This window comes from Crassostrea angulata, chromosome 5, assembly GCF_025612915.1.
Source record: "Crassostrea angulata isolate pt1a10 chromosome 5, ASM2561291v2, whole genome shotgun sequence".
In the NCBI taxonomy this organism is placed as follows: domain Eukaryota; kingdom Metazoa; phylum Mollusca; class Bivalvia; order Ostreida; family Ostreidae; genus Magallana; species Magallana angulata.
Genome location: NC_069115.1, coordinates 59,613,859 through 59,637,161, shown reverse-complemented (window position 1 = coordinate 59,637,161; position 23,303 = coordinate 59,613,859). Strand labels below are relative to the sequence as shown.

General features: G+C 32.9%; 2 protein-coding genes across 5 annotated transcripts in view; one reads left to right on the top strand and one right to left on the bottom strand.

Moving 5' to 3' along the window:
• Positions 1 to 5,452, top strand: part of LOC128183207 (MORC family CW-type zinc finger protein 3-like) — a 43,196-nt gene extending 37,744 nt beyond the window's left edge. For all 4 annotated transcript variants that reach the window (XM_052852128.1, XM_052852124.1, XM_052852125.1 and 1 more), the window contains exon 17: positions 737 to 5,452. In XM_052852128.1, the coding sequence (XP_052708088.1) occupies positions 737 to 1,361 (625 nt within the window). In that variant the 3' untranslated portion in view covers positions 1,362 to 5,452. The remainder of the gene's footprint in view (positions 1 to 736) is intronic.
• Positions 5,453 to 6,991: 1,539 nt separating this feature from the next.
• LOC128186147 (39S ribosomal protein L19, mitochondrial-like) lies at positions 6,992 to 23,184 on the bottom strand. Its single transcript, XM_052855884.1, has 6 exons — positions 23,089 to 23,184; positions 19,556 to 19,766; positions 11,113 to 11,240; positions 10,136 to 10,270; positions 9,086 to 9,273; positions 6,992 to 7,329 (listed from the first exon to the last, which is right to left on the bottom strand). Exons 1-6 carry the CDS (start codon positions 23,135 to 23,137, stop codon positions 7,057 to 7,059), a joined length of 984 nt encoding a protein of 327 aa, XP_052711844.1. The 5' UTR covers positions 23,138 to 23,184; the 3' UTR covers positions 6,992 to 7,056.
• Between the last annotated feature and the right edge of the window lie 119 nt (positions 23,185 to 23,303).

Genomic DNA, 23,303 nt, shown 5'->3' with positions numbered 1-23,303 from the left:
TTAAATGCTGAATCTGAGCCATAGGTTTCGGAAAGATGGTTAAAGTTTTTGGTGCAGGTGTCCTTTGATAGCTAGTTTTAAGTTACTACTGGTCCTTACTTCACAAAACTTGCATGGATGGTGTGTCTTATGATACTGAGGCACCCAACAGGCTTGAATGCTGAGCCATAGGTTTCGGATGATGTTTGACATGTCAGACACCGTCAGCAGTATTGATGTAGTTTGGCTGTGCCTCAGAAACTTATCCAATTTTTTTATTACATCATCATACAGACTGTAAATCATCTCAATGATTTTTATTCACAATAGTTTGGAATCGACAGGAAATTGCGCTAGCAGGAGGCTTATAAGTCTTTGGAGCTATAAAAATGATGATGAAGTTTTCATTTCTCTTCAGTAAATATATATGGATCAAATAAGTATTGAAAGGATCATATTAATGTTGAGGCTTTTTCCATTTGAAAGTGTAAAGGACAGTAGTTATTGATAACCCTCATCAAAAACTTCTGCAAATTGGCCCACATTCAGTAAACACATGGAAGACTAATGATTTTTTGCATTAAAAAGTCTTTTATATTACTGATTTTTAGCTCACCGAGCTGAAAGCTCAAGTGAGCTATTCTGATCACATTTTGTCTGTCGTCCGTCTGTCTGTCTGTCTGTCTGTCCGTCTGTCTGTAAACTTTTCACATTTTCAACATCTTTTCAAGAACCACTTGTTTGTAATTTGTTTCAGAAAAAATGGCCTAAAGAGGAAGCATTCGAGTGACAGCATCTGCATCAAAACAGAAGATGGCAGTGTTGTGGAAATTATTCCTAACCCTAACCAAGAGAAGGAGAAGAGAGTGGTGGATCTCACCATTGACTCAGATGAGGAGCAAGAAAGCGAGGACCCATCCTCCTCCAAAAAATTGAAAGAGGACAGTTCCAAATCTAACTCCAAACCTGACCCAGGCAGAAGCAACTCAAGTGATGCCTCCACTAGTAAGACAGAGGATAAAAAACCAAATCTTGATAAATTAAAGGAGCATATTAACAAACCTGACCCAGGCAGAAGCAACTCGAGTGATGCCTCCACTAGTAAGACAGAGGATAAAAAACCAAATCTTGATAAATTAAAGGAGCATATTAACAAAACTAGGACATACAAAGAGCAGGGTGTTCAGACTGAGGGGCGTTCAGAGAGCCAGGAAGAAATGGGGGTCAGGGAGAGACTTGAAAGCTTCCAGAGGAATGTCCATGAACTCCTGCGTAGAATAGACCCCAGCAAAGACTGGGGAGGGCCCGAGAACATAGAGTCTATCATAGTGCAGATGATGAAACACATAGATCCGGAGGATGAAGATGCGGACGCAGACTGATGTGTGAGGGGGGAGGGTAAATCGCAATTCACTCTGTCCTATAGGTTAAACAGATGCAGGGGGAGTTGGATAGTGAATCATGTCGATTTAAGGATAACACAAAAGCTTGGGGGAGGGAGCAGGGGGTATTTTATGAAATATGATGAAACACAAAGAGAACAGAGAAGGGATGAAACAGAAGTGGGGGTATACAGAGTTCTGGAATTGTTGGGTGAGATTCTGTGTGAACGTAAAAACCTGAGTTATGTTCCAATAGTGATAACTTGCTTATACAATGTGTACCGGTATATTTTATTCAGGCAGAAGAGACGTGTATAGTAAAGACCATCACACATGGGACATGTATAACATGTACATAAAGTATACTTTTTTTGTTTTTTGATACTGGTATTCTCATTCCATTGTTGTTTGTAGTTTTTGGATGTTTTAATTATAAATGTGACATTACTTTGTTTATGGGTATTTTAATGTACAGTTCTGTTTTAACTTGAATCGTGAATCTAAGACTTGAATGTATGATTTTTAGGTTGTGACCACTTATAAATTACTTGGTAATCTTCTTTGTCAATGGATTAGCTACAATTTACATTATTTTTATTTTCTTTGATTTCACCTAGCTTAAGGTGGAATGTCCCTCTGATAACAGAGATAACTTCTGTTGAAAATATTCTCACTTTGATTCTGTTTACTCACAATGATTAAGGCATGTAGCAATAAAGGAGGTGGTCCTGTGTCCCATTTTATGCTGGAAGGTGACATTCATTTAATTTAGATATAGGAAGAGGAAATTTTGAACGGAACAAACCGAACCCCAATTTAACTTTAAGCAGGGGGCAAACATTTTTTTACAAGAAACTAATCATATTGAACAACTTTTTATAAGGTAATATCTATACCCCACCCCCTTCTCCCCTCAACAATGGATCATTTTTCAAATATAACAAATTATATGTTCTATCACAGTACATGAACTTTTTTAGGCCAGAGAATCTTTAGATGGAAATATTTTATTTTTCTCTTAATAGCTCGTTCACAAAGGTACTGGTACTGTTACTAGTATTACTTGTACTGTTACTAGTATTACTTGTTCTATTACTAGTATAAGTACAATTACAAGTATTTCTGGTATCGTTACTAGTATTATTGGTTCTATTACTGGTACTATTACTAGTATTACTGATATTGTTACTAATATATCTTGTAATATTACTAGTACTACTTGTACTATAACTAGTTTTACTTGTACTATTACCAGTATTACTTGTACTATTTCTATTAATGCTGGTACTATTACTAGTATTACTGGTACTGTTGCTAGCATTACTTGTTCTATTACTAGTATTACTGGTACAAGTATTTCAGATATTGTTACTTATATTACTGGTACTATTACTAGTTTTACTGGTATTGTTACTAGTATTACTTGTAATATTACTAGTATTGCTGGTACTATTGCTAGTATTACATGTACTTGTACTATTACATAGTATTACTGGTACTATTACTAGTATTACTTGTACTATTTCTAGATATACTGGTACTTTTACTAGTGTTATGAGTTTTCTCTTCTTTTCAAGATTTCTCCACCAATTGTGTTGATTTTTCATCATCATCATAATTCAATTGTAGCTTTTCATACTCGGGGAAGGACTGTTGACTTGGTCAGTTACTATAAATGAAAGAATTTTCAGCTATCCACTTTTTTATGTAAGGCTATAAATATTAGTTCTCATTGAATCATGTCACCTATATTGTACTGTTACTTGCAATATACATAATCACTTTGTGTTCAAACTTTGAAATAGCCCATCGCTGTATAACCGAATTACATAAAAACAATTATAAAACAAGTAAAGGTGTATATTTTTAAAGATGGTTTGTTATATAAAGAAAAAAGTAATGGGTTTTGCCATGAAATATCTATTTTATGAAATAATTTGAAGAGGGTAAAAAAATGTGATAGAAATAAGGGCTTCACAAGCCATTATCACATCATCAACCCCATCCCAAATATCACTTAAATTATCATAGTTATATTTTAAGACAACTATTATGTATTTTATTTTATCCTTCATTACAGCTGAAAAGAAACCAGCAAAACAAGATAAATGAACAAAGTCTAGTGTATTTCTGCAATTGAATCCATGATGCCATTGCATAAACAATAAAATTTTAAGAAATTGTCACATTGCCTTTGAACATCATTAATTGGGGCTTTTAGCAAATACGATGTGGATTTTTTTTTTATAAGATAAGGCCTATATGCAAGGGACAGTTGCGAATGAAATAAAAGTAGTTTGGGGGGGGGGGGGGGTCCAATTTGTTGGTGTGCAGTAAGGATAAGCAATAAATGGTTCTGTTATATGTAATTATAGAGCCTTCTGTATGTTCTTGTTTTGAATTCATATCTTCGTAGAAAAACACAAAATATAGAGGAGCTAGACGTTTTGGCATTTAGACCTGCTTAGAATCCGGGAGCTGTCGTTAGGTTGTAGAATGTAGGAGCTGGTTCCCATTCCAAGAAAATATGTCATGAGGTTGGGAAAACATTTTACTTTATTGAACCTTTTAGTTTTGTTTTTGTAACTGGCAAGTCAAACAGCCCCTTGTAGAAGGTGTAAAAATATGCTGAACATATATAGAGAAGAGGCCAATAAATGAGTACATTTTTTAAAAGTGAAACCCAAAATGATTAAATTCTTAAAAATATGTATGTAATATATTTAAATTGGTCAGATATAGTTTATGGTTGGTTAAGAAAAATAGTAATACCAGTTTTTATGGCCGTGAATTTTAATTCATTAAGGATGTTAATTAGTAAGGGGTACCTTTGAGATTGATCTATGAAAAATATATGAGCCACCACTTGATGTTCTTAGTTCCACAGTGTACTGCCAGTATGCTCTCATGAATATTGTATACAGGTCATGTACATAAACTTGGTTGTACTGACCATGTATTGTCAGACATACCTGTATGTCACAATGGCTCTAATGCCCATGCGTTATCGTTAATGTCCGTATAAATTATATATAGTTCTGTTGCCCATGTATTGTCAGAAATATGTCCCATGTATTGTCAGACATACATGTATGTATGGCTCTATTTAATGCCCATACGCCCTCATTAATGTCCGTATTTATAATTATATAGTTATATTCCCAATGTATTGTCAGAAATACCTGTTTGTATGGCTCTAATGCTTATACGTCCTCATTAATGCCTGTATGAATTATATAGTTCTGTTGTGCAAATATAGTTACATATACCCGTTTGTTTAGTTCTAATGCCCATATGTTCTCAATTTTGTCTATGTATATAGTTCTATTTACCTATATGTTCTCATTAATGCACATATAGCTATAACAATTTCACATTTGCTTGCAATAATGCCTGCATTTATGGTTATATTGTCATCATGATGATACATTCTCCATAATACCGGGTATATACATGGAGTTAAACTAGCAATGTTTGTACATGAATATAAATTAACCTGATTTTGAACAGGAAGATGGTCCTTTTTGTAAGGATACAAATGTATTAATATTCTTTGTATGCAAGAAAAAAACAACTATAATTGTTTATTCTATATAGTTTACATGTCTTGCCACACAAAAAAAAACAATCTTGTTTTATATATTGACTTAGAGCAGTCGATATTTGCCAACCCCTTTTGATAAATTTAAACTGATGTTTAATGCAAAAACTGTTCCCTAACAGAAGTATGATTTAGTTGTTTTTTATTAATAAACAAAAATAAAATGTTGCTTTTACCTCTGATGTTGGCAGTGATATTTGAATTGGATTTCCAGTCCCTCTTTCATTACTCCATTGTATATATATATATATAATATTATATATATATATTAAAAGGAGGACTTCCACAATTAATAGTATGGATATGTTTTAATCTGATAATATCTTAGTCAAGTTTTACAGAGTTCAATCAATTTTTTTAACTTTCCTAACTTCTGATACATCATCGAAAGTTATGATTGGGTCTTGTATGCATGTGTATTTCTTTATTTGTTAACTTTTCATTATTTGTACTACACTGAATACCATAAATATATTGTGTACATAATTATGCCTGTTGTGTTTGAGTTTTTTTATGTAACAAATGGAGTTGACCAACATCAAAACAGATGAACAGAAAGGAAATGCACGAGAGTTTAAGGTGGCTCGATCATAAGTATCCCTTGAAATAGTAGCTCAAATCAGCAGAAAACGACATGATTATGAAAGATAGCATGATCTATAAGTCTTTCATGTAGTACATGTACAAGTCAAATAGGCAAAAAATAAGCAATTTCAGGTGGAAAATATGATTTAAATTTCTTCCATAAATATCTACAAAATCCTGAGGCGGATTTGAACTCTGCATTTGCGGTTTGCAAGTCGGATACCGGACTTCAACAAATGAGCCGTGATATTACTCGATCAAATCATTCAATTAAAACAATTTCATGAAACATTTAAGGAGGCTGGCTTTAGTTTTCAATGCGCATGCTTTTGGGCATTCCTGTAAGATACCATGTATAATACGTCATTGTGTTTTTATGACGTTAATATGTTATGACAAAATAAAGCTTTGTATAGCCCCAAGTACGTTATAAGAATTGGCATAAAATGTAATAAAGAGTACACCATTGAAATTATTCTATCCTCTGGGCTATTTTTCTTAATTTATGAAAATGAATTCATTGTACCAATCTACATGTACTTTAAATTTGTAATACATATGCACTCCAAATGGTTAGCAAATTCTGTGCACTTTTATGTCTTGAGATGCCCTCTTTTAAATACCAGATGGTAGAATTATGTGTTTCTTACATAAAAGATAACGATATCTCTGATCTGTTCACACTCTACAATCTGAGAAAATCGTCCTTTGTAGTATAATTATAATCTGCTTCCCGGCCGGATGTGTGAAAAATTGCTATTTCATACATATTCCTCGAGTACATTTAAATGTACCCATTTTTTGAGATGACCCCTAAAAAAACCAGACGGTACATTTTCTGAAACGTTGCAGGTACACTAAAGTTAGTGTGTATTACACAAGGTTCAAAAATACATAATTTTTCTATGATATTTTTTACACAGAAAAATCTGAGTCAGCCTCCATAAGTCATCATCTTGTGACATTGTGTCATAAAAAGCATAAGCCTAAATGATGTAGTGAGCTAACTTAATTCATCTGCTTTTAAAGTATTTTACTGCCACTAACAGTCCATATATAAAATATAGCTCATAAATATTAAAGGGACGGGGCTTCCCTTATTTGCCATACAATGCCACATGATCATATCCTTGTATAAAATCCTTGTTCTTGGTGCTTATTTTTTGAGAGTACTTACTATAGATTATATACTTGTAAATATAGTAAGTACTACTTATTATATTTACAAATAAAATGGAATCAAACTGCAAGAACACGATATTGTAAATCCAAAATGCCATGGAGATTAACAGTTGTGTTTAAACTTGTGTATTGTTCTTTAAATTAGATTGAGATAATGTTACCCACAGGGTTATTAGGAAATTGCATGAAAATAATTGAATATACCTATAATCAACCTTGTGCTAAAGCAAAATTTTCATTATTTGCGAGCTATAAGAAAGACTTCAGCATTCACTTTTATTATCTAGTATACAAACACAAACATGTTCCACCCAGTAAACACAACATTCAACTCTCTTCAGCCATTTCTTTTTCTGCCTCCTCTTTCCTCCGTTGTTCCCTCTCTAGGAACTTTTCCACGACGCCTTTGATGTGCTGGACTTCGTCATCCCTCAGTGAGCGCCGGTACTCTAACATGATATCGTTTTCTAGCCACGGCTTCTCGGAAAGCACAGCTCGCTTCTTCTGCCGATACGTCAGTCTCCGGTCATTTCCCGTTATTCCCTTTAGATCTTTCCTCCTCTCCCACCTCTCTAACCAAGGTGGTTTATTCAGTGGAATCTAGCAAACAAAAATGTGAACTTTATTAAGATCAATCTTTTCAGTGGATACAGCTATGTTAGAGTTACAAGGCACCACTGGCTCCAAAATATTTTTAAAATTGCTCAACTCGGTTCTCATCTCAAATCTGTGAAAGAAAAATGCATTATATACATTGCAAATATGTTTCCTCATAAGAATCTATAGAATAGTGAAAACCTTCAATTCTGTATGAACTTTTTCATGACTTCACAATGATCATAGCATGCGCTTATCGCTTGTTGCTTGGATAACTATAAACATAAAATGTCAGTAATTAAAACAGTTCTGACCCCGCCGTCACAAACTTTCCTCAAGTCATTACTCAGCCTCAAATCTGAGGTTTGACCTCAAATTTTAAAGGATTTGAGTTAAGGAATGAGTTGATGGATTTGAAAATGTTGGTGACAGTGGAGCCTGAATGATTTGCCTATTTCAATTGTAAATATAAGTAATAAACAGTAATGTTAAAAAGATCACCCAGATATGAATTTGGTTGCTACATGATCAAATCTTCTGAGAAGCCCTTTGGGCTTCACAGGATTTGATCATGTGACCAACCAAGTTCATATCCAAGTGAACCTTTTAACTTGCTGTTATTTTCTTAATTAATTTGAGGTCAATTAGAGTTACTTGGACGTGTGGTTAGCTGGATAGAGTAACTTGGACGTGGGGTTAGTTGACTAGAGTTACTTGGATGTGTGGTTAGTTGGATAGAGTAACTTGGACGTGGGGTTAGTTGACTAGAGTTACTTGGATGTGTGGTTAGTTGGATAGAGTAACTTGGACGTGGGGTTAGTTGACTAGAGTTACTTGGATGTGAGGTTAGTTGACTAGAATTACTTGGATATTAGGTTAGTTGACTAGAGTTACTTGGACATGAAGTTAGTTGACTAGAGTTACTGGCACATGAGGTTAGTTGACTAGAGTTACTTGGACATGAGGTAAGTTGACAATAGATACTTGCACATGAGGTCAGTTGACTAGAATTATATTGTACTTGGACATGAGGTTAGTTGACTAGAGTTACTTTGAGGTGAGGTTAGTTGACTAGAGTTACTTGGAGGTGAGGTTAGTTGACTATAGTTACTTGGGCGTGAGGTTAGTTGACTATAGTTATTTGAATGTGAGGTTAGTTGACTAGAGTTGGGTTAGTTGACTAGAGTAATTTGAACGTGTGGTAAGTTGACTAAAGTTAGTGACGCAGTTCTGGGTGTTCCACACAGGTTAGTTGACTATAGTCACTTGGAAGTGAGTTTAGTTGACTATAGTTATTTGAATGTGAGGTTAGTTGACTAGAGTTGGGTTAGTTGACTAGAGTAATTTGAACGTGTGGTAAGTTGACTAAAGTTAGTGACGCAGTTCTGGGTGTTCCACACAAACAATTGTAATTTTATAATGAATAGTGTTTGTGTGTACTTTCTTATCGCAACAAAAATACCGTAACCAAATCTTGGGCCAAATAAAAGTCATGATTTGGTTTTTTTATGACATCAGTGCATTTTGCTATGGCTATTGTAAATATTAAGATTAGTTTATTACCAAATTGAAATGAAAGAGAAATGCACGTAACTAAATTTTTTAAAACAATAAATTGTAAAAGGAGTAAAATATTTATTTTAACGTTTCAAATCTAACAATGACAAATAAAATCTAATATCTCCCATAACATTTTTTACTAATTTTTTTGCCTGAGAGACTGAACTTTTTTTTTTTAGTCTAAATGAGAGTTGGGTACCTTGACATCATTGATTGGCACGTCTTTGCCTTTAGGGGCAGGGACTTTCTCCATGTCCAGAGGAAACGTGGAAAACTCTGGGGGACAGTCCCTGAGGTACAGAAGTTCCGGGTCCAGTCTTTTCTCTGTCTTTAGGCACTCAATTTTTAAGATGTTTGGGTTATATAGGTCGTACTTGATTTCTATACCTACAACATTAATATACAGGATAAACAGTGGCTAGCGCAGAGTATACAGCAGCTAGCACAGAGTATACAGCAGCTAGCACAGAGTATACAGCGGCTAGCACAGAGTATACAGTGGCTAGCACAGAGTATACAACAGCTAGCACAGAGTATACAGCGGCTAGCACAGAGTATACAGCGGCTAGCACAGAGTATACAGTGGCTAGCACAGAGTATACAGCAGCTAGCACAGAGTATACAGCAGCTAGCACAGAGTATACAGCAGCTAACACAGAGTATACAGCAGCTAGCACAGAGTATACAGCAGCTAGCACAGAGTATACAGCAGCTAGCACAGAGTATACAGCAGCTAACACAGAGTATACAGCAGCTAGCACAGAGTATACAGCAGCTAACACAGAGTATACAGCGGCTAGCACAGAGTATACAGCGGCTAGCACAGAGTATACAGCGGCTAGCACAGAGTATACAGTGGCTAGCACAGAGTATACAGCAGCTAACACAGAGTATACAGCAGCTAGCACAGAGTATACAGCAGCTAGCACAGGATCAACAGTGACTAGCACAGGATCAACAGTGACTAGCACATGACCTTGCTAGCACCTTGTTGACTGATGACAAAAATTGCACTGATTTATGGAGATATTCTCTTATGCAGAGAAAACAGTTCCAGGGACTATGAAGTATTGTATAAAACTGTCTTGCATGCTGTAGCCTTTATGTTATAATTTTCTTTTGTCTGTCATTTGATTTAATTTTGACTGTATGCCAACATGGTGATGCCAATAAACCATTGAATTGAAATAAGTAACAAATAGGGAATAGCAAGTTACAACTTTTTTCCAGTTTGTATTGCATCCTGTACCTTGGCCATATATGATGTTTCTGAGGGTGAAAGTGTGACTAAGTCCAGAAAATTGTCGCTGGATACAAATCCCGACAAACCTGTTCTCCTTGGTTGGGGAGTAGGGGTCAGTGACGGTCACCGATACAATACTACCTACAAAAAAACATCAGTCAAGACATTTTTATAATAATATGTAGATAAATAACGACAGTCACCGCTACAATACTACCTACAAAAAAAACATCAGTCAAGACAACTTTATAATAATATGTAGATAAATAACGACAGTCACCGCTACAATACTACCTACAAAACACATCAGAATAAAGACAACTTTATTCTAGTGAATAAAATCAATGTAGACTGGACACAAAGGTACATATATTTACAAATACCAAATAATTTAAGCAAAGCGTGATGCAAAAAATCTTGGAACAGCTACCAGTTGTTTTGCATCTAAATTTATCCACAAATCTCGACTCCCCTTTCATTTTCTATTACAATTAAACTGATCAATTATGTTTTATTTATTTAAAAAACATTGTGAAACACATGATTGCCATTATTCTACCACCAAGGTGTGTAAAAAGAAAAAGTCTGGACCAGTTGCAAATTGCTCCTATACAAATTTTTGGCGCCATTTAATTAGACCCTCAGTTCCCTGTAAATTAAATACGGCATCCTATTTCATGCTCTCATGAAAATCAACAAGAACAAATAACTAATGGTGACGCTATTCACAGGTACAACATTTTGTTGGATGAATGAATACCATAGTAAAATTTCCTTCCACTCTAAATCAATAGTACTGCACCAGGACATTGGACAATTTTACATACCTATCATTATGAACATTTCTTGTAATAATTCTTTTCTTAGTCTTTAATGTCTAACCGACATGTCATAGTGATCTATTTACCATAAAGTCAAATAGACAGACAATTCCTTCTTAATTAAGGGAGAGTTAAAAGAATTGTAAATGGTCAAATACTTACCAACATAAAACTCTGGTATACTGAGATTTTGTCTCCGTCTAAACATGTCTCGCCTGTGCAACATTTCTAGTACATAATCTCGTCTACAGGCTCTGTCAGTGCGGGGCAAGAAATCCGGATACTTCTCTCTGTAATGAAATATCATATACTGTAATAACTTCAATGTAAAAATATCTGGATACTTCTCTCTGTAATGTAATATCATATACTGTAATAACTTCAATTTAAAAAAAATCTAGATACTTCTCTCTGTAATGAAAAATCATATACTGTAATAACTTCAATGTAAAAAATATCTGGATACTTCTCTCTGTAATGCAATATCATATACTGTAATATCTTCAATGTAAAAAAAATCTGGATACTTCTCTCTGTAATGAAAAATCATACACTGTTATAACTTCAATGTAAAAAATATCTGGATACTTCTCTCTGTAATGTAATATCATATACTGTAATATCTTCAATGTAAAAAAAATCTGGATACTTCTCTCTGTAATGTAATATCATATACTGTAATAACTTCAATTCAAAAAAAATCTGGATACTTCTCTCTGTAATGAAAAATCATATACTGTAATAACTTCAATGTAAAAAATATCTGGATACTTCTCTCTGTAATGTAATATCATATACTGTAATATCTTCAATGTAAAAAAAATCTGGATACTTCTCTCTGTAATGAAATATCATATACTGTAATAACTTCAATGTAAAAAAAATCTGGATACTTCTCTCTGTAATGAAATATCATATACTGTAATAACTTCAATGTAAAAAAAATCTGGGTACTCCTCTCTGTAACGAAATATCATATACTGTAATAACTTCCATGTAAAAAAAAATCTGGATACTTCTCTCTGTAATGAAATATCACATACTGTAATAACTTCAATGTAAAAAAAATCTGGATTCTCCTCTCTGTAATGTAATATCATATACTGTAATAACTTCAATGTTAAAAAAATATGGATACTTCTCTCTGTAATGATATATCATATGCTGTTATAACTTCAATGTAAAAAAAAATCTGGATACTTCTCCCTGTAATGTAATATCATATACTGTAATAACTTCAATGTAAAAAAAAAATCTGGATACTTCTCTCTGTAATGTAATATCATATACTGTAATAACTTGAATGTAAAAAAAAATCTGGATACTTCTCTCTGTAATGAAATATCATATACTGTAATAACTTCAATGTAAAAAAAAAATCTGGATACTTCTCTCTGTAATGAAATATCACATACTGTAATAACTTCAATGTAAAAAAAATCTGGATACTTCTCTCTGTAATGTAATATCATATACTGTAATAACTTGAATGTAAAAAAAAATCTGGATACTTCTCTCTGTAATGAAATATCATATACTGTAATTACTTCCATGTAAAAAAAAATCTGGATACTTCTCTCTGTAATGAAATATCACATACTGTAATAACTTCAATGTAAAAAAAATCTGGATTCTCCTCTCTGTAAGGTAATATCATATACTGTAATAACTTCAATGTTAAAAAAATATGGATACTTCTCTCTGTAATGATATATCACATGCTGTTATAACTTCAATGTAAAAAAAAATCTGGATACTTCTCTCTGTAATGAAAATTCATAAACTGTAATAACTTCCATGTAAAAAAAAATCTGGATACTTCTCTCTGTAATGAAAAATCATATACTGTAATAACTTCAATGTAAAAAGCAAAGTACTGAAGAACTGACGGTAGTTGTTTTTGACGATGTTTATTTTAAAGTCAATGATATGTTATTTTGCATGACAAGTACATATGGTTTCTAATTTGAATTACGCACATTTTTATAATATGAATTTTTGGACTTTTTCGACAAGAATGTCGAGAAACCCCCATATGAATCATGTTATTAATAAATATAATATTCAAAGATAAAATTAATTCAATCAAACTATGTATCAGTAATGGAAATATTTCTCGTATGGATCCAAGCAATATTGAACTCTATATATCTAGTCTCGTTCAACCAGACGCTCGGCTGACAGCGTTAATCTCCGACAAGGATTTACGGAGACAGCCGAGCGTCGAGTTGAATGAGACTATATTGAACTCTTGTGTAGGAATACATACGACAACAAAAAATACTTAAATTGTTCGTACCATTTAAAATCTGACTATTTTCAAGGTATTTATAAATAAGTTTTCTTGAAAAACAATGCTTTGGCATACATTACATCGAATTTATCAATCATTTTCAAGAACTAAGTCTTGTCAGCAGCAATGATTTGTGCTGAGGTCCAAACACTGTTTCACTTTCGGTTTGTCTGAGTAACTGCATAGGAAAGTTGATTAAAATCAACTCCCAAAATTCTGGATACTTCTCTCTGTAATGAAATATCATATACTGTAATAACTTCAATGTAAAAAAAATCTGGATACTTCTCTCTGTAATGAAATATCATATACTGTAATAACTTCAATGTAAAAAAAATCTGGATACTTCTCTCTGTAATGAAATATCATATACTGTAATAACTTCAATGTAAAAAAAATCTGGATACTTCTCTCTGTAATGAAATATCATATACTGTAATAACTTCAATGTAAAAAAAATCTGGGTACTCCTCTCTGTAACGAAATATCATATACTGTAATAACTTCCATGTAAAAAAAAATCTGGATACTTCTCTCTGTAATGAAATATCACATACTGTAATAACTTCAATGTAAAAAAAATCTGGATTCTCCTCTCTGTAACGAAATATAATATACTGTAAAAACTTCCATGTAAAAAAAAAATCTGGATACTGCTCTCTGTAATGAAATATCATATACTGTAATAACTTCAATTTAAAAAAATCTTGATACTTCTCTCTGTATATATATATAAATCTATAATTACAATGACTCACTAATTTAAATCTAGGATACAATCAAAAAAATTATCATACAAGTAACTGTAAATATATATGCTTTCAATGACCCACTGATGTAAATCTATGAGACAAGTAACTGTAAATATATATGCTTTTAATGACCCACTAATGTAAATCTATGAGACAAGTAACTGTAAATATCTATGCTTCAATGACCCACTGATGTAAATCTATGAGACAAGTAACTGTAAATATCTATGCTTCAATGACCCACAAATGTAAATCTATGAGACAAGTAACTGTAAATATATATGCTTCAATGACCCACTAATGTAAATCTATGAGACAAGTAACTGTAAATATCTATGCTTCAATGACCCACTAATGTAAATCTATGAGACAAGTAACTGTAAATATCTATGCTTCAATGACCCACTAATGTAAATCTATGAGACAAGTAACTGTAAATATCTATGCTTCAATGACCCACTAATGTAAATCTATGAGACAAGTAACTGTAAATATATATGCTTTCAATGACCCACTAATGTAAATCTATGAGACAAGTACCCATTTGTTAAATTCAGTGGTATATTTAGGGTCTTCCGTTTCCAACGGAAGACCCTATTGTTTTTGTTAGGTTTCTTTTTCTCTATTTTTCACTATTATTAGGGTCTTCCGTTTTTGAACGGAAGACCCTCTTGTTATTCTATTGTTTCTTTTTAGGGTTTTCCGTTTTCAACGGAAAACCCTTCTGTTATTCTACGGTTTCTTTTTCTTTATTATTAGGGTCTTCCGTTTCCAACGGAAGACCCTCTTGTTATTCTTCGGTTTCTTTTTATTATTATTTTTTTTCTTTTTCTTTTTTTTCTGACTCCTTTTCGACTTCATAACTCAAAAAGTTTTCAACTTATTTAAAGGAAACTTTCAGAGATTATGTGCAATTAGAATGCCTCAAAGATGTTATAGTTTCCATAACAACGTCACTTCCGTTTTGACATTACGTCATTTTTAAACTTTAAAAAAAGTCATTTTGTCCGCGACATTTCTCAAAAACGCTTTAAGATAGAGTCTTGAAATTTTCTGTGGTTATGAATTTGGCAATTTACATGTGCAATAAGGCTGGAAATAAAAATCCGTCACTTCCGGTCGAAACCGGAAGTGAAACAAATTTTTCGAAAAAATGAATTTTCGGATCAAATCAAAAATGAATATGTGTTTCATAGAGCTTATCAAACTGAATCTAACACTGAAATCCGTTTTAAAATCGGACAATGCATTAAAGAGATATCGGGGTTTTAAAATTGATTTTTCCGGAAATTTTTTTTCCGCGTCCTTGGTTTAAAAAATAGCCTAATCTTCAAAGTAAAGTTAACTCGTACCAAAAATAATTGTAAGTCGTACTTGAACATATTCGGATTTTTTTTGTTAAGTCGTTCTTGAAATCAGGAAGGGTTTTGTTAAGTCGTACTTAAAATCATTCGGATTTTGTTAAGTCGTACCAGGAATATTCGATTTTTTCATATTTTTATTTTTGTTACACTTGTTATTGGTTCAAGAGCTCTGCTTCTTACAGGAACTTCCAGCTTTACTTCCGACATTAACGGAAGACCCACTCGTTGCTTTGCAACGAGCTTTGCTCTAGTTATACTTTTTTTTCTTGTTCTGACTTTTTTGGATCGTTATTTCTCAGAAACTATTCAACCGATTTACACCAAATTTTTAGGAGTTATAAAGCATCAATGTCGCTATTGATTATTAAAATTTCAAATGATTACGTCACTTCCGGTTTCAGATATGGACGATTTTGTAAATTTTTAAGGGTCATTTTGTCCACGCATCTCCTCTGAAACTAATCATGATAAAAGCTTGAAATTTGTAGGGATTGTAGATGAATGTCTGTAGATTTCCCTCCATGCTTCCAATTGCGGAAAATGCGTAAGGCCTAGAAGCTCGCCTGAACCTGAAAATTAGCACCAAATTTTTTCACAAAATTTTCGCACATTTTCCGTAATATCTTTTGACGTATAAATATTTTGTTAAAACATGTAATGCAAAAGCTGTTTCAATTTGCACGGGCTTTTATTTGATATCAAGAAAAAGGGGCTGGCCCCTCAAATTAGGGGCCAAGAGGGCTCTAAAGTATATTTGCAATAACTTTTTAGTGAACAATAATTTGTTATCAATTATAGAAGCAAAAATGTTTATTGTACAGCTGTTTATCTATACAGTACCATACTGAAGTCATATATTACGTAATTAGGGGTTTCAAGGGGCCAGAAGTTCAAAACTTTGATCATTAATATCTGAAAAAGGAGAAATATTTTGAAAAGCAATGTAGAACAAAAGTTGTTCAAAATAATGTTTTGTACAATATGCTACCTTAAATGTTTTTGTTTATGACCCCATTTAGGAGTTAAAGGGTCGGCCCCTAAAACACATTTGTACAGATATCTTAAGAACGGTAAACATTTTGTTTACACTTGTTAAACAAAATATGTTTATATTTACAAGACCTTTCATTTGATGTCAAGAAAAAGGGGCTGGCCCCTCAAATTAGGGTCCAAGAGGGCTCTAATGTCTTCTTACAATAACTCTTTACTGAACAATATTTTGTTATTAATTATAGAAGCAAAAATGTTCATTGTACAGCTGTTCATCTATACATTACCATACCTAAGTCATATATTACGTAATTAGGGGTTTCAAGGGGCCAGAACTCAAAACTCTGATCATTAATATCTGAAAAAGGAGAAATATTTTTAAAAGCAATGTAGAACAAAAGTTCTTCAAAATAATGTTCTTAACAATATGATATCAAAAATTTTGTTGTTAGTGGCCCCGGTAAGGGGTTAAAGGGTCGGCCCATTAAACGCATTTGTACAGGTATTTCGAGAACGGTTTACAATTCATGAACACTTGTAGAACAAAATATGTTTATATTAGCGAGACCTTTTATTTGATATCAAGAAAAAGCGGCTGACCCCTCAAATTAGGGGCCAGAAGGGCTACTAAGTCTATTCATAATAACTCTTTTCTGACCAATAATTTGATATTAATCATAAAGCAGCAAAGAAGCTTTTATTAAGTTTAATTTAAAACCGAAACCCGTTTTAAAATCGGACGATGCATTACAGAGATATCGGGGTTTAAAAATTGATTTTTCCGGAAATTTTGATTCCGCGTCCTTGGTTTAAAAAATAGCGTAATGTTTAAAATAAAATTAACTCGTACCAAAAATTATTGTTAAGTCGTACGTGAACCCATTCGAATTTTTTTTGTTTAGTCGGTCTTGAAATCGGAAAGGTGTTTGTTAAGTCGTACTTAAAATCATTCTGATTTTGTTAAGTCGTACCAGGAATAATTCGATTTTTTTCATCTTTTATATTTTAGTTACTCTTGTTATTGGTTGAAGAGCTCTGCTTCTTACAGGAACCTCCAGCTTTACTTCCGACATTAACGGAAGACCCACTCGTTGCTTTGCAACGAGCTTTGCTCTAGTTATTATTATTTTTTTTCTTTTTCTTTATTTTTCTGACTTTTTTAAAGCTTAATATCTCCAACAGTTTTCAACGGATTTACATGAAACTTTCAGGGATGATGTAGCATTATTGTGCCTCAAAGATGTTAAATTTTTATTTACAACGTCACATCCATTTTTACGTTACGTCAATTTTTAAATTTTAAAAAAGTGATTTTGTCCAGGGCGTTTTTCATAAACGCTTTAAGATAAAGACTGGGAATTTTCAGTGTTGAAGCATTGATCGTTTTTATTTGGACATAAGGTTGGAATTTAGTTTCCGTCACTTCCGGTCCAAACCGGAAGCGTTTTAAAATTTTTGAATTTTCGAATTTTTCGTTTTAATTTCAAATGTTTACGAGGTTTGTTGAGCTGGTCATGCTGAATACGAAACTGAAATCCGTTTGAAAATCGGACGATGCATTACAGAGATATCGGGGTTTAAAAATAGATTTTTCCGGAAATTTTGATTCTGCGTCCTTGGTTTAAAAAATAGCATAATGTTCAAAGTAAAATTAACTCGTACCAAAAATAATTGCTAAGTCGTACTTGAATGCATTCGGATTTTTTTTTTAAGTCGTTCTTGAAATCGGAAAGGTTTTTGTTAAGTCGTACTAAAAATCATTCGGATTTTGGTAATTCGTACCAGGAATGATTCGATATTTTTCATCTTTTTATTTTAGTTTCTCTTGTTATTGGTTTTAGAGGTCTGCTTCCAACAGGAACTTCCAGCTTTACTTTCGACATTAACGGAAGACCCACTCGTTGCTTTGCAACGAGCTTTGCTCTAGTTATTCTTTTTTTTCTTAACATTTTTCTTAAAACTCAAATATCTCAAATATGCTACCATGGATTTTTATGAAAATTTCACGAATAATACAAAATATCAAGGTCTTTTATCATGTACATTTTCGTTGATGACGTCACTTCCGGTCGGCCGTTATATTCGTTTTTCTTTTTGTAAAAAGTGATCTTGTCCTCCCTTTTTCGCAAAAACGATTACAGACAGAAAATTGAAAGTTTTAGGAATGACAGATTTTTGAATTTCTAGGGCCGATCAGGTAAAACTACGATCGTCCGTCACTTCCGGTCCGCTCAAACAGCATTTTTGGAAAATTGTGTTTTAAAATTTTTTTAAATCAAATAATCTACAATTTTTTTCCCATCAGAATATGTTTTAAACTTATTAAATTTTAATATGAGCAGGTCGTCCGTCACTTCCGGTCGTCACCGGAAGTAATTCTAATATTTCAATTTTTGGAATTTTAAAGCATATGTGTTTTGTTGACATTTTTGTACTGAATACAAAACTAAAAACCGTTTTAAAATCGGACAACGCATTGCAGAGATATTGAAGTTTAAAAATGACGTTTTCCGGAAATCTGCATTTCGCAGTGTAGGTTGAAAATCAGTTTAGAAGGAAGTTAATATGATAGTAAATCGTACAAAATGTCAACAGTTTTTGGAACCTTATCAATTCAAAATCAAACGAAAGACCCACTTGTTGCTCGCAACAAGGTGCTTTCAGGTAATTCAGGCATTCTCGAGAAATTAAGCGTCAAAATTCTGAAGCGAGAGTCTGAGTAGCTCAGTCGATAGAGTCGTGGACATGGCCCAGGTGACCCGGGTTCAAGCCCTGATTGCCGCAAATTTTTTTATTTTTTTTTACTATTTTTCGCTTAGATCTACGATTTTCTCATTGAAGTGATAAGTTTAATCTAATCTATTAAAAAATCGGACGGAAGACCCACTCGTTGCTCGCAACGAGATCGTGTCTAGTTTCAATTTATAACTCTATATTTATAGGTTATATATTAGATAATAATGATTGCGTTTCATTGTTTAGACAATATGCAGGTGATCACCGACAAATGACAAAAAGGAATTGAAATGGAAATATGCAGTTATGCTACCAATTAACAAAATTAAAAAGTTATCTTATTGATAATGCTTCCTAGCTACGAATTAAAAAATCCTTGCAAAAATGTATATTACTAAATCTAATCCAAAATTGATGCTCCACAAACAATAATCAAAACGACAGCACATCGCAAAACCCCGGTCACTTACTTAAAAGTATCCACTTCCTTTTGTGGTTTGGGTTTTCCGTCCATTTGGATGTGTAGGTCCACACCCCTCACTCCTGTGTCATCGCTGGCATCTTCCTCATTGTCTTGGTAATCCGCTGCTCCACCCTTGATCTGTCGATGTCTGTTGACGGTTCTGTGTAGTAGTGTGTTACTCAGTCGACATCCACTTGTACTGAATACACGAGCATTGTCTGTAGGAACAAAAGATGTCAGAGATAGAATACTTATACTGAATACACTATCATTGTCTGTAGGAACACAAAATGTCAGATATGGAATATGTGTACTGAATAAATGAGCATTGTCAGTAGAAACACAAAATGTCAGAAGCGGAATACTTATACTGAACACACGGGCAATGTCTGTATATAACATACCTGCCAACTGACCCAATTTCGTTGGGTCACACCCGATTTTTTGACCCTTCACCCGATTATTTTTTATGACCTGGTGGGTCATGCTTTTTACCCTATTTTTGTCGAACAACCCGAAAATCTCCCGATTTCTGGAATTGGTTCCTAAATTACATTGCGCGTTTGACTTCCAGTTATGAACCTAAGCTGAGCTTGGATTTACGTAAACAATTCGAATGCTGATGGTTATAACAGACACAGTAAGTGTTAATTATTATCGTGAGTTGTTTTGACAAACTGAAGGTTTAAATCATTAAGTGTGAAGGCTTCCAATAAGAAAAGGTCTTCATCTGGGCCAGTGGAATCAAAACCAACAAAAAGAAAACGCTATATTTGCACCTATCAACTTATTTTGGAAAATGAATTCCCATGGGTATAATAAAACAAAGTAATCACATACAAAACGAGGCTTCTTGTGTTCTATGTAACGCACATTTAAATATTGGATTTTGTGCCCAATATGATCTGGCTAAACATTCAAAAATGCTAAGTCATTAATAAAATGCTTTTTAATACACAAAAGTCTTCCAAGTCACTTACAACTTTCATGCCATCGTTTACAGAGTTCAAAAGCAAGGTTAAAGTAGCAGAAACTCTTTTTGCATTTTTTTTTTTTTTAGCTGAACACAACCTACCATTTTCTGTGTCAGATCACTTCACAAAATTCAAAATCAGCAACTGTTAGTTAAATTGCTTCTTTGCAATAAAGTATTACACATAACTTACCTATGAAATGCAAGGTAAATATGTCGTGAATTCGAAATCAGCAACTGTTAGTTAAAATGCTTCTTTGCAATAAAGTATTACACATAAGTTTTAACAAATATTTCTATTGTATATACCTATGAAATGCAAGGTAAATATGTCGTGAATGTCGTTACGCAGATTTTCACATGTTGGAGGTTGGCACGCATGGTACATACGGAACACAAAATGGAATACTTGCATTCATGTGATAATTTCGAAGACCACAAAACTGTACAAGGGTCTTAAAGGGACTTGGACACGATTTGACTAAAAATTTTCAAATTTTATTTTTCCATTTTAAATGTTTATACTGATAAATATAGAAGTTTATAATGCTATGTCAAAATTTGAAACTCAAATATCAAGTTATAAGCAAGATACAGACTTTATAATTCTTTGTTTTGTAAACAAAACTCGAATATTGTCATTTTTACATGTTCGTTGTATTGGTGTAAATTTCAATCAAATGTAACTTTTTTCTGTTGGTAATAGTATTTTAGAAGATATTGATTTGTTTAAATTGTTTTTTACAAGTCATTTTGATTAAGAAATGATAATTCTCTACATTACATTTTTTGTAAACAACTATAAGACTCGAGCTTTGTTTACATAACTATCAATTCTTACCTCTGTATCTCGCTTGTTACTTGACTTTAACATTTAATATTTTGGTCAATCATTTAAAATGCACCAATAAACCATTTTATACATAAAAAATAAAAATAAAATTTTTGATCTCAAATCGTGTCCAAGTCCCTTTAAAAAAGGGTGAAAAAACTGTGCAATGCTGATCAAAAAACGTTACTACAGAAAACGGTACAAAATATCACTTAAATTCTTCTGATAAAGCACGTTATTTCTAAACATACAAATGTATATTGTTGCTAATGCCTTATTTTAAATTTTGTAATAAAGTTTTCTATGCTTTAAAATTTCATATTATGTTTTATAATTACAATTTTTCCATTAATTAATTATGAACTGAGCAAGTTTAGATGATATTTTGTTCACCATAACATAAGAGTCGAAACCTCCAATTTACACACATCTTGTTCATGGATATTTAAGAAATAAACAACGTTATTTAGTGAACATGGCGTTATGAATAGCAATTGCTCTGTTGGCATATTCCATGATGCGCGCTAGCGCATCATGGAAAATATGCCAGCAGAGCAGTTGCTATTCATAACGCCATGTTCACTAATTATTCGTTGTTTATTACTTATATTTGCATTTTACCACTCGCAAATACCCTGTATTAGCCTAGACCTTGACATTTAGCTATTACATCAAAAGTAAACATACAGACTGTAGTGTATCTTTTTAATTCACATAGATTTGTTAACAGAATCAATGATATGTTATAAAAGTAATTCCTTTAAAATGTTATCAAAAACATGTTTTAATATTACATGTAAATACGTCAATTTTAATGGAGTTGGAGAAAAACACATGATTTATCGTATTGTGGTTTAAATCTATAACGTCATGGAAAAGTATATATGAAACGTTACACCTTTATGACGTCATAGTATACTGACAGAGCAATTGCGATTATAGAGAAATAATTGCAGCTCCTCAGAATGGGCTTACAGTGGGAAAGAACAATGGAAATGCAAATATATTACGGATATTTACACTAGCACTGTAAATAACAGCAGCAACTGCAACCTTACATAAATTTTTGCACATAAAAAATCCTAAATTTTAGCGTAAGCATGATAATAAACACGTTTATTCATCGTGTAGGCCTAAATTACATATGGAGAGCTGGTTGAGATTCATGCATATTTCTAAAGTTGGCTATTAAAAAAATTTAAATCAGGTTACGAAATATTTAAAAACACTTATAATTTTAAAACGCCCCTAATTTAAAAACAAAGCTACCTAAAGGGGCATTTTGATACGGATTTTAGCGAGATGATTATCCCAGCTGGCAGTTCACACCTTCACACTGGAATACTTCTACTGAATAAACATCCTTTGACTGTAGCTGGGACGTATATATTAAATTAGTATCTAGTCCCTGACCATCTGCTGACTGTAGGAACACAAGATTTCAGAAGTGAAATACTTATCCTACCATTCGAATCTTAGTCAATAATTCAACATGTTTAAAATGCACAAATAAAGCAATTAATGCATGGAAAATGAAAATTTCTCAAATCGGGTCTAAGTCGTTTAATGTCAAATAATGAATTTAGCATCCAGTCCGACCTCCTTTCGAGGAAATTCGGATAGAGTCAAGAAATTAAAAACAGTAACGTTGAATACTGCAATTTGAAATTTAAAGGAATGTTAGAGTAAAACACGTTTAAAAATTATGGTTTAAAAACACCTGAACAATACTTACGGATAAGACATGATACAGCCAGTTTTTTAAACTGTTTTGAAAGCGACATGTTGTGATTTTTTCGAGAGAAGCCGTACCATGGTTGGGGATCATCACATGATTCAATAAAAAGAAAATTTAAAAAATAGTTAATTAACAATATCATTTATTTATTTAAGAAATATATTGATTGAAATAGTTCTATTAATTGTGTGTATTGTGCTTCATTTAATTTA

Excerpts from the sequence above, each read along its gene's own strand:
- LOC128186147 (XM_052855884.1), bottom strand. The coding sequence starts at position 23,137 with ATGTCGCTTTCAAAACAGTTTAAAAAACTGGCTGTATCATGTCTTATC. Across the intron at positions 10,271-11,112 it reads TATACCAGAGTTTTATGTTG|GTAGTATTGTATCGGTGACC; the intron begins GTAAGTATTTGA and ends GTTTTTTTGTAG. Across the intron at positions 9,274-10,135 it reads AAACATCATATATGGCCAAG|GTATAGAAATCAAGTACGAC; the intron begins GTACAGGATGCA and ends TTAATGTTGTAG.